At 41.7% G+C, this 12369-nt stretch overlaps 1 protein-coding gene across 1 annotated transcript in view; it reads left to right on the forward strand.

The window, feature by feature from the left end:
- The window catches only part of SEC63 (SEC63 homolog, protein translocation regulator), a 71936-nt gene extending 65987 nt beyond the window's left edge, over positions 1-5949 (forward strand). Inside the window, exon 21 of the mRNA XM_070417982.1 lies at positions 1798-5949. Coding sequence (XP_070274083.1) covers positions 1798-1941 — 144 coding nt within the window. The 3' untranslated portion in view covers positions 1942-5949. The remainder of the gene's footprint in view (positions 1-1797) is intronic.
- Positions 5950-12369: the final 6420 nt, after the last annotated feature.

The raw sequence follows: 12369 nt of genomic DNA on the forward strand, positions 1-12369 counted from the left end.
CAAAAGGAAGGGGCTCTCGATAAATAAGGGTGTCATCCTCAAGTTTTATGGGGTCATGAGGAAAGATGGAGATGGTCCTGCCTTGGCATTTAAGAGGATCCTTTACACTTTGTCATCTCCCAGAATACAAAAGAATGGGGAAATTTCTCAACTGGTATTGCTCAGATAAAGGTCAATGTTATCAAAATAAAGTATGTAAAACATTTAGCACAGAGACTTAGAGTTCATAGTGGGGACTTCTAAGTGACAACAGTTGTTTAGAATAAACAGAAGAGTAAAAGCTACCCTTTAAAGACCCCATCGCTAGGAGTTTCCTCATGGACAGCTGTTCCATATTCATTTTTTTGAATATTTATTCTAGTTCTGTGAAATATGCCATTGGTATCTTGATAGGAATTGCATTGAATCTATAGATTTCTTTGGGTAGTATGGACATTTTAATGATGTTAATTCTTCCTATTTATGAACATAGTATATGCTTCCACTTATTTGTATCTTCTTCAGTTTTTTCTTCATTGTCTTATAATTTTCTGAGTCAGGTCTTTTACATCCTTGGTTAAATTTATTCCTAGGTTTTTTATTTTTTTTATGTAATTGTAAATGGGGTTGTTTTCTTAGTTTCCCTTTCTGATGGTTCATTATTGGTATATAAAAATGCTGTTTATTAATTTTGAAAGTAATTTATTCTTTAGCATTTTAGAGCATATACTCTGTGTAAGTGTCATTTGAACCACACTCCCCTTAGTGTTTACTATTTCGCTGCAGGATTTTTGTGAAAGCATTCTGTTGGCTTAGGAAGATTGTGCTACAGTATCATTTCATGTGGACTGGCGTCCCAGCATAAAGGGAGCCAGTAAAGGCACACCTCTTTTCCCACAAGGGTACCATATGTCTTTCCCTTGGCTGTAGAATTTTGCTTCACGAGTCTGGAGGCTACAAAATAACCTCTTTGAAAGTCACATTTGAGTTTTTTTCCCTCAGCAGAAGACATGAAGACATCACTCATTGTTCTTGCTCAGGAATTACAATTATTAATCTTTCATTCCACAGAATAAATAGTATAGCTTCTATAAAATCAAACTATCAAACAGAAATTTAACTACATTTACATGTTAGTAGATTTACCTTCTTATTTCTGGGATGAATGTCTGTTCTAAATAAATACTTCAAATTTAGAGTTATGACCATAAAATCTAGTCCTATATAATAAAAGCCTAATATGCTAAGTGTCCAGTCGTCCGGTCATTCATTCAACCAATCAAAGCGTAATATGCTAATAATATGCTAAGGCCGCTCAACCTCTGGCTATGCCATAGCCAGACAGTCGACCAGTCGCTATGATGTGCACTGACCACCAGGGGGCAGACAGTCGACTGGTCGATCAGTTGCTATGATGTCCACTGACCACCAGGATACACACGCTCTGACTGGTAGTTTAGCTTGCTGCTGGGGTCCGGCCGATCGGGATTGAGCGAGACAGGCTGGACACGCTCTGGAGCTCTCCCACGGTCCCTCCCCAGCTGGCCAACTTCCTACGTTCCTCTCTGGCCCGCACCGGTGGGGTCCCCCGGCCTGGCCTGTGCCCTCTCGCAATCCAGAACCCCTTGGGGGATGTTGGAGAGCCGGTTTTGGCCCAGTCCCGCAGGCCAGGTCGAGGAATCCCACTGGTACATGCATTCATGCACTGGGCCTCTAGTTATTTATAACTGCTTTGGTCAAAGAAAACCTTTTTTTTTTTTTTTTAATCAGTTATATCTATCAACATTTCTGTTGTCTACATTTAATTCTTCTTTATAGTTGGAAGTTCATGAGGCTAAGCCTGTGCCAGAAAATCATCCACAGTGGGATACAGCAATAGAGGGGGATGAAGACCAGGAGGACAGCGAGGGCTTTGAAGATAGCTTTGAGGAAGAGGAAGAAGAAGAGGAAGATGATGACTAAGCAAGACTACAAATGGACCATATTTGCACATGTTCGCAATTTTTTGCTGTTTTGGAAGTGTATAATAAACCAGAAACAGTGCAGAACTGATGTTGAGGGAGGTATTCTTTCCTAGAAATGGATGCATAATATAACATAGGCAGTGCTGGTGCCTTGGTACAGTCTGAAAAATGCTTAAGGCTTGTTAAAGCCTTTCAAGTATGGGAGGGTGCATTTACTTCATCTGCAAATGATAATAAACCCTTTGTTATAATGTCCAGAAGTGTGGGCTATGTATTATCTGATCAATTTATGGTCCCAGTAAAAGAAAAAGTACATGAAAAACAGTCTATAAATGAGCAACTTCTTTGTTCAGTTTTAGTTTTAGCAAGAAAGTATGATAAACATCACAACTCTGTTTTAAGTAACATCTGCTCAAGTTTTCATCTTGATAAGCGCTATCATTTATTGACATTTTGCAGTGATACAAGATTATTTATCACAGTTCCATTTATAGCTTTAAACTTTTTATTTTTAGCTGTCATCATCATAAGTTGGCATTCTCTCACATTCCACATTAAATAGAGGGCTACATTTTGGGATTTTCCTTTCTTAATTTCCCAGAGTTAATAGACAGATTATTAAAATGGCTTTTAATGGCTTAAAATATTTTTAAGCCTCTGTTTGAGCAGATCAATGCAGGATCTAGTTCTTTTATAAGCTATAGATCTAAAAATGATTGTGGGACCATATGTTCTCTGATGTGGTGACTTACGTTATTAAACCTTTTTTTAAAGGTTCATTATAAAAGCTGAAACACATTCATAGCTTTTAATCTACCTGATTCTATCACAAGCCTTTTAAGGAAAAAAAATATATAAATGCAGAGGAGGCATTTTTTGTATTCATTTTGGACTCCTGTCAATAAAATAGAAGTTTGACTCGTTTTACGTTTGTAATGGTGTGTGTCTTTTTACTCCCAGAGAAAGGATATAATAGGATAATTCTTTTATTTTCCAACTAAAAATTTAATATTGTACATTACTGCTGAAGTGACTGCTCTTTCTATATACCATAGAAAAACCCACGAATGGGAGGACTTTCCCTCTCACACTACATCCTAGAAGGAGAATGCTCATAAAGAGTAGGAATGTATACGTGATGAATCGTTGAAGTAAGATGAATATTTTCATGACTAGGTATGGAGGCAGCATAAGATTCTAATATTATAGGACTGATTGTAATATTACTCTCCTATCAAAATCTTCATGGGCCAAAGTACTATCAGAATACTAATTTGTGACCTTGTGTATTTAAAAGTTTGCCACTTTCCATGCAGAATTAGTACTGGTATTTTGTTACTGCAGTAATTGGAAATAAAACTTGAAAATTACCAGAAACATGAATGTTTTTTGGGGTTCTAAATTGAGGATGTAGTCTTTTCTGAGATACAGTGAAAGTAGTTTTTCCATTGGAACTTTAATCACCTGTTTTTCTTTTTAAAGGTGTGAGACCCTTCCTTGGGGGGCAGGAGTGCCACTGAGGATTTGTTTCATTTTACAAGTCAGGAGTGGGTTTAATTTTTGAGTCAGGTTTTACTGGGAAGCTCTGGTGGCAGGGGAGGCAGCTGGTGGTTGTGGAAGGGAGTGAACCAGCCTGTAGCATCAGTGAAAGGGGAGGCTAGAGAACGCGTGTGGCGTGAAGGCAAAGTGAGCAAACCAAACAGTGTGTAACATGCATAGGTCATGGTTCTCGTGAAAAATTCTTCCAAGAAAGGAATGTCTATTCTATTGGCTATTTTCTCTTAAAGAGGCTTTATCAGTTTATTGAAATAACTGGCTTCTTTCTGTTTGACTCTAGTAAGGATGATTTCACAACCCAGTAACTCCCCACAGTGCTGACCACAACAGCATCACCTCAACCCACCGCTCCATTTTCCTTTGCCCTTCGGGTGATATACAGGGTGGAGCAAAAGTAGGCTTACAGCTGTTCATTTGGAAAATAATGCAATAATTAATAATACAATAATAAACTCTGTTTCATGTACTCACGACTATAAACCTACTTTTGCCGCACCCTGTATGTGTACTTCCCAATAAAATAAGTACATTTTTCTCTAATGAGTACATTAAATTCTTTCCATACCACAGTAACGAAAGGCTTGAGCCTTCGGGTTATGGTTCATCTTTCCAGCAAGTCTGGAAACTGCATCCCATTTTTCTTTCCCTTAACTGAGATTTACTAGTGAGAACTGACTTAAACGTACCCTGGTTTGCATTTAATCTAATGGAAACCCTTATTGAGTGTAGTTCCTGTTTTTGTTCCCATCAAGAAAGTGACATTTTGTCATGGGATACATGAACATATAGATGAAAACTGTGGGTATACAAAGTGAAACATTATGAAATTAAGTTGCATAATATTTTTATCTTTGTAATTGGTGAAGTTCCTATTAAAACAAAAAACTCTCCCAAGGGGAAACCACAATTAAAAGTCTAGCAGTTGTAAATGTTAGGGTTATAAAACTTGAGGCCCCACGCTGTCTTCTATGTGCATAACTCAATCTCAAAGTCAGATGTTCATGTACTTTAAATTTTTTGGTCCGTTTTTAGAAATTAAGGGGCACATTGAATGAGGTTGTATAGAATAAATGTTCTGTTGTGTTTCTCTCAGCTTGCACTGAGAGGTGAAGCACCAGCCTGTTGATCGGAATTGCTCCACTGTGTGGTGGGAAGCTCAGGCCCTGGGGGGAAGCAGAGCGGGAGGAGGGGCGGGGAAGGGAGGGAGGTGTTGAATGCAATGAGGCTCTGAGCATATTATTATTCCTCACCCGAGGATATGTGTATTGATTTGAGAGAGAGAAAAACATCAATCAGCTGCTTCCTGTACACACCCCAATCAGGGTTTGAACCCGTTGACCTCGGTATGTGCCCTGATCAGGCATCAAACCCACAGCCTTTTTGGTGTACAGCCACTGGCTGGGGCTGAGCATATTATTCTTGACCACAATCCTTATCCGGTTACTTGTTTCAGCCAATCAAAACCAGATACTGGAACGTTCTTTAGCAACAATTCTTTCAAATGGAATTCAGCACTTCAGATAGTTTTTGGGGATTATTGGTCATCATTCATTGCATATTTACTGAGTGTCTATGCGCCTGGGTCTGTGATTGGATACTGGGGCTATGAAAAAAAAATTGTATTTTCTTTTTTAAAAAATTATTTATTGATTGATTTTAGAGAGAAAGAGAGAAACATTCATTTGTTCCACCTCTGAATTCATTGGTTGATTGCAGTATATCCCGTAACTAGGGATCAAACCCGACACCTTGGTGTGTAGGACAATGCTCTAACCAGTCAGGGCAAGAATTTGTGTTCCTAAGAACTCACCAGTATCAGGGCAGATGTGTGGCAATCTATTTTAATCCTTTAGCATTAGCTAATATCCATTGTTTGGAATGTCTTTTTTTCAGTCTGTAGGCAGAGGGATTATATTTTTAGGTGCTAGCTGTTTATTGGCTTAAAAAAGAAAGCAAATCCTCGACCTTTCTTTAAAGCATTTTTCTCCCCAAGTATTCTTACTCAACTCCTTGAAATCCCCTATTATAGTCTGCCTTAAAGTGAAACAGCCTAACAGTGAACCATAATGTGACATTTTACCAGCTGTGTTGTGATTAATCCAAACACGTCTTAAGAAGTTAGCATTAAGCATCTTCACATATTTAAACTTGATGCTAGGGCTATTTTGCAAAACTTAAAAAAAAAAGCTGTGATCTTATACATTTTTGTAACCTGAGCTAAAAATCCAAATGCAGCAGTCATTGGCAGGCTCTAGGGCTGTAGTCTCAGGTGGGGGTGCACATCGCAGGGCATGGGATGATCCGTCCATTGGGGAAATGTTAAAATGGTTATTTGTATTTAATCTCATCCTTTGAAATTTCTATTTTTGTGTGTTTTATAATGTACACAATATATTGTTCAATTGTACACTTCTATAATTTATAAATAAATAATACATTTTATTGGTGATTATTCCTTCTGATGTCAATGCATGGTAAAAACATTTGGAAGCTCTGTGTTTGAAGTACTGATAGGGTGACATTTAAGCTAAAATTAAGGTTTGGACCTTTGCCAAATCACCATTTGAGTTCACAGTTGTGCTACTCTGCTGGAGTTGAAGGGTTGGCATTCACTGTGTCTAGCTCTACAGTGGCCCAGGAGCAAAGTGATGGGTTTGGTGATGGAACTGAGCCGGTTTGGTGATGGGGATTACTGGAAGAAGGGAGAGGCCCATGGAATGGAAGTGGGGCAGGTAAGGGCAGAAGGGCTGGTGGTTGATTTCCAGCAAAGGCTGCAGCTCTGTTAGTGGTCCCCACAATCAGTGGCTGCTACAAATTAAAGGTGAGTGTGGTAAGGGCTATCCACTCTCTTCAGCACTAAGTGGTTCAGCAAAACCTGTCAAGCTGGGTCTGCAAAGGGAACTGTGTTCCTCTCACCTCTGAACACCTGAGGTTCCGAGGTCTGTCTACTTGAGGTTAAAATCTGGATAATGGCAGCAATGGATGCCACGGAGGAGTGCAGTCCACAAAGCAACTGCAAATGGTTACCTGTAGTTTTCAGTGTGGTTCCAGTAGAGGGCGCTATGGCCGCACTTTTCAGAAGTACAGAATGGGTTAGCTTGTGGGACTAAGAACCACAATTTAAGACATGCTTTCTAATGCATTTATATTTCTGAATTCTAGGATTATTTCCTTTTCCTTTAATCTCTGTTATTCCTATCTGTTTCCTTTCCTATGTGTGTCCTTTAATACATTCAATTCACTTCTCGGTTTTCTGGCTGGAAACATTAAGTCGCTTTGCAACAAACCACAGGAGACAATCCATATTTGTTCATTGTGTCAGAACTGTATTAGATTGTTTTCTTGAGAGAGGTAGGAAGTCAGGTAGGACAAAGAAATCCTTTTATTCTACAAATTTAAATTTTTTGGATGTTTTTAAGAACTATGAAAGGTCTGAGATTTTTACTCTGTACAAGCTAATGAGTTAACCCACAACAGGGCCACGGACACTGGCAGAAGACGGGACTCCCAGGTCAGAGGCACCGAAGGCGGAGGGAGCTTCATTCCCCATCTGCTCCTCTTGTCCCCCCGGCTCCATGGGGGGGGGGGCGTGGATTAGCCCAGGCGGGTGCTGCACATGCAGTGTGTTTGTGTCACAGCTGAAGAATTTTGAGCTTGGAAAACCTAATCTAAAGGATCTGCAAGCAAAGCTGTGTGCAGAAACATGAGAGATCCACGGAAATTGTCCCAAAAAGTTGGAGTTCAAAATATATAGAACTTCTTTACAAAGAGATACAGAACACATATTTTCAAAGGGTGTGAGTTCTATTTAGTGAACATGAGGACCAGCGAGGTCATCGTCCTGGAGAATAATGTGCATGTAAGCCTCTTACCTTGTTGTCAAGACAGTTTTATATTACAAATGATAGTTCACCAACTGAAAAATACCCAGAATTTTCCAAGTTGAAACTGGTCCAGCATGACCATGGAAAAAGGGTGTGTAAAAAGTGAACACTCTGTTGTATATTGTAACCATAAAAGATTTTTTTTCATTGCTCTCTGCATCCCTCCCCAAAACCTCAACCCCAAAGCCTGTCCTTCCCCCAAACAACAGCCCTCCACACTCTTCCCAACAAACCGATTGTCTGCCTCCTGTGAGTCTGAGTCCTGGTCGGAGAGTCGCCGTTCCATTGGCCATGTCCTTCCTGAGACGCTGCCAAGCCAGGGAGTGTTTGGAACCCCCATTGGTTGAAATAATTGAGGACCCGCTGAAATATTTTTCTGAACAGTCATGCTGGCACCTGATCATCCTTTGAGGGGAAATTTGTTTGTTTCTAGCTGTGAAAATGTATTTATTTAGAGATGATGCAGGTGAATAGAGAGGGCAATCAAATTTGCTGATATTTTGATAAAAAATTAGGCATGTGACTAGAATTCAATGAGATTTAAAAAATCATGACCTCTAAACTATATTGCAGATTCCCAAGGCAATATTCACTAATATTTCTGAAGTACGATAGGCTCTCGCATTTCTACATCACTCTGCATCTGTATCTTTGCAAAACTAGTCCGCTTCCTTTATTAATCACATCCAAATTTCCCCAACTTTATTTATTTTGTGCCACGCTCTTGGGACTCCAGTCACTGGCTATCATGTGCATCACTTTCCAAATTTCTCCCAAAGCCTACAATTCCTCTTCTCCACACATGAGAGAATGATGGGGAGCATCTGGAGGGGCTCCAAGTTGAAGGGAGGCAAGACACCCCTTCCTGGTGTCTTGGAGTTCCCCCAACCCTTGGTTCAGAACGCTGCACTTCCTCCTTGTCTCAGGATCCAAGGGATCCTGCCCTATCTACCCCAGCCCTCCTCACAACACACTGATTTAGGCCTGTCATCATGGAAATTATAAGGATGTGATTTTCAGCAAAATGCTTTTGAGACTTGGAAGTGAGACAGTCGTGTTAGGATTCAGAGCATCATTTATACACGGAAACCCCCACATCCTTCTAGTGCGCTGACTTAATGACAGGGTATCTCACAAAATGTCAGGAGTGACACTGCAAGCGCAGTGCATTTCAGATGGCGTTTAGGTTTGCTAATACCAAAACCGAGATTGTGAATTGTCAGGGTGTTAAAAAGAATAGTTTCTAGAGTGAGAACAAAATCTCTAGCAAGGAAAGTCTTCCTCCATCTCAGTGTGATTTGCAGTTTCCTTTGCATTTGTTAGTAGGTACTTTTGTAATCCCATTGAAACAAGTGCCTGCCTCCCCCAATCCCTCTGCAACCTAGTAGCAGCAGAGCTGAAATGGAGGGATAGTAACAAAATTCCTGGATTTTAGTTTTTAAGCCACTGCCATGGGGTAGAATTGTCGTGGGAAGTTAAGTGTGTGTGTGTAGAACTTGTGTGTGTGAGTGTGGAGAACGTGTGTGTGAGTGTGGAGAACGTGTGTGTGTGTGAAGGACTTGTGTGTGTGAGTGTGGAGAACGTGTGTGTGTGAGTGGAGAATGTGTGTGTGAATGTGGAGAACTTGTGTGTGTGTGTGTGTGAAGGACTTGTGTGTGTGAGTGTGGAGAACGTGTGTGAGTGTGGAGAATGTGTGTGTGTGAGTGGAGAATGTGTGTGTGAATGTGGAGAACTTGTGTGAGTGTGGAGAACGCGTGTGTGAATGTGGAGAACGTGTGTGTGTGTGTGTGTGAAGGACTTGTGTGTGTGAGTGTGGAGAACGTGTGTGAGTGTGGAGAATGTGTGTGTGTGAGTGGAGAATGTGTGTGTGAATGTGGAGAACTTGTGTGAGTGTGGAGAACGCGTGTGTGAATGTGGAGAACGTGTGTGTGTGTGTGTGTGAAGGACTTGTGTGTGTGAGTGTGGAGAACGTGTGTGTGTGTGAAGGACTAGTGTGTGTGAGTGTGGAGAACGTGTGTGTGTGAATGGAGAATGTGTGTGTGAATGTGGAGAACGTGTGTGTGTGTGTGTGTGTGAAGGACTTGTGTGTGTGAGTGTGGAGAACGTGTGTGTGTGAATGGAGAATGTGTGTGTGAATGTGGAGAACGTGTGTGTGTGTGTGTGTGTGTGTGTGAAGGACTTGTGTGTGTGAGTGTGGAGAATGTGTGTGTGTGAATGGAGAATGTGTGTGTGAATGTGGAGAACGTGTGTGTGTGTGTGTGTGTGTGTGAAGGACTTGTGTGTGTGAGTGTGGAGAACGTGTGTGAGTGTGGAGAATGTGTGTGTGTGAGTGGAGAATGTGTGTGAATGTGGAGAACTTGTGTGTGTGAGTGTGGAGAACGCGTGTGTGAATGTGGAGAACGTGTGTGTGTGTGTGTGTGTGTGTGAAGGACTTGTGTGTGTGAGTGTGGAGAACGTGTGTGAGTGTGGAGAATGTGTGTGTGAATGTGGAAAACGTGTGTGTGTGTGTGAAGGACTTGTGTGAGTGTGGAGAATATGTGTATGCGTATGTGTGAGTGGAGAACGTGTGTGTGTGTGAGTGGAGAACTGTGTGTGTGTGTGTGGAGAACGTGTGTGTGTGTGTGTGTGTGTGTGTGTGGAGAACGTGTGTGTGTGTGTGTGTGTGTGTGTGGAGAACATGTATGAGTGTGTGGAGAACTGGTGCGGCGCCCTCTCTGCAGCTCTGATTTGAAGTGAATGGCACTCCCAGTTGCACCCACGGAGAAAAACCAATGGTGTCCAGAAGACGCTGTGACAGCGAGAAGTGGGTATCAGTGTCAACTGCAGCTGAGAAGGCAAGCGAACTGAAGACTGAGAATCGACCATTGGATTTGCCAAGAGGAGGTGTTGCTAATCTTCATAAGGACAATTTCAGTGGGACAATTGGAGACAAAATCCCCACTCCGAGTGGGCTTGAAAGGGAATGGGGTTATGACTGTGGTATTGGGACAAGAGCAGACAAAGGGCCAGTGGGAATCCAGAAACCGACCCACACGTGGGGACAGACTCACATACTTGACATATGTGACAAGTTGGCACACAGAACAGTGCAGGGAAGGAGGCATCTTCAAAATGTGCTGGGACAATGGGGTATCCATCTGGGAAAAAATGACATATGGCCCCCATCTCATGTCTTACACAACAATTAATTCCAGGTGGCTTGTAAGTCTAAATTTGAAAGACAAAACAATAAAAGCTGTTAGAATATAATACAGGACAATCTCGTCATGACCTTAGGGTAGGATAAAAAGAGCATGTCTCAAAAGGAAAAAAATAATATGATTAATTAAATTACATCCAAATGAAGGGCTTCTGGTTTTCAGAGACACAATAAAGCAATGAACAAGGCAAGACCCAGACAGGAGAAGATATTTGCCACACATAATTGACAAAGCACTTGAACCCATACTAAGTAAAGTCTCCTACAAATTGGTAAGGAAAAAAAAAAAAGACAACTCAATAGGAAAGTGGACAATAGGCTTAAAAGGTGACTGGGTCATTCAGAAGTAGACCCTGAGAAGGAGTTTGTGGTGCAAGATGTTTATTCTGAACAAAAAGGGGAGGAAGCAGGACTGGGCAGAGGTAGGATTTGAACTTCGATGTAGGCCTAGCAACGTCTGGACCAATCTGCTGTGGCTCAGGAGTGATATTGCTTGTTAACGTGTCCTGTGTCAGGCTGACATGGCCTTGCTCAGTCAGGGCAGGGGCTTCTAGGAACAGCGTGACCTGGGACAGGGTGGTTCTCTGGCTTAAGGGTGGAGTTGCTGCCTAAGGCTGCCTGCTGACCGCCTCCTTGAAGGAGGGTCTGACTGCTGTGTGTCCAGGTCTACTACTTCACAAAACATATCTTAAGGGCCGAAAAAATATATGAAAAGCTGTTCAAGCTCTTTGTTCATCAGGGACATGCCAATTAAAATCACAATGAATTATCACTCCATGCTCACCAGAATGGCAGAAGTTGAAAAGATGGACTATACCAAATGGTATTGAGGAAACATATCAACTGGACATTTCATCTACTCCAGGGAGGACTATAAATTTGTATATCAACTTGTCACACAGTTTGCCATTAGTTACTAAAGTTGACATTATGCATAGGCAGTGATCTAGCAATGGCACTTCTAGGTATTTATCCAACAGAAATGTATGCACATGTGTACCAATAGACACGTACAAGACCATTCACAGATGTTCTGTTCATAACAGCTCCAAACTAGAAGCAACCTAAATGTGGACTGATAATAGAATGGATAAATACATTTTTCTGTGTTTATACAAAGGTTGTGGTTGGCAGCCTCCAAGATGGTCTCCAATGAACGCTTTCTCCTGGTGCTCACATCCTTGGATGGTCCCCTTCTCCACTGGACCAGGAAGGTCCATGTGATCAATCGCATATAGCCAGTGATGACGTGTCACTTCTAAGACTAAGTGACAATGTAAAATACAAAAGACATTGCAGCTTCCATCTGGGAAGCTTTCTCACAAGAGAGAGAGCTCTCTTTTTTCTCTTGGACTATTGGCTCTGGGGAATCTATGACATAAGCAGCCCTGTGGAGTGGCCCATGTGGTAAGGAACTAGTTTCTTGTGAACAGCCGTGTGAGTGAATTTGGAAGTAGATCCTACAGCCCTAGTTATGTCTTCAGAGATGACAACCTCAGGCAACAGCTTGACTGCAACTACAATGAGAGCTCCCAAGCCAGAACACCCAGCTAAGCCACAAATGATTCCTGACTCTCAGAGTATAGGTGTGGAGTGGCTGAGTGGTTGAGTGAGCCAGGTTGAGTGAACCTATGAACCAGGAGGTAATAGGTTTGATCCCTGGTCAGGGCACATGCCCGGGTTGTGGGCTTGATCCCCAGTGTGGAGTGTGCAGGAGGCAACCAATCAATGATTCTCTCTCGTCATTGATGTTTCTATCTCTCCCTCTCCCTTCCTTTTTGAAATC

Source organism: Myotis yumanensis, unplaced genomic scaffold (assembly GCF_028538775.1).
Source record: "Myotis yumanensis isolate MYYU_CA2020_CCGP unplaced genomic scaffold, mMyoYum1.0.hap1 SCAF_6, whole genome shotgun sequence".
Lineage (NCBI taxonomy): Eukaryota > Metazoa > Chordata > Mammalia > Chiroptera > Vespertilionidae > Myotis > Myotis yumanensis.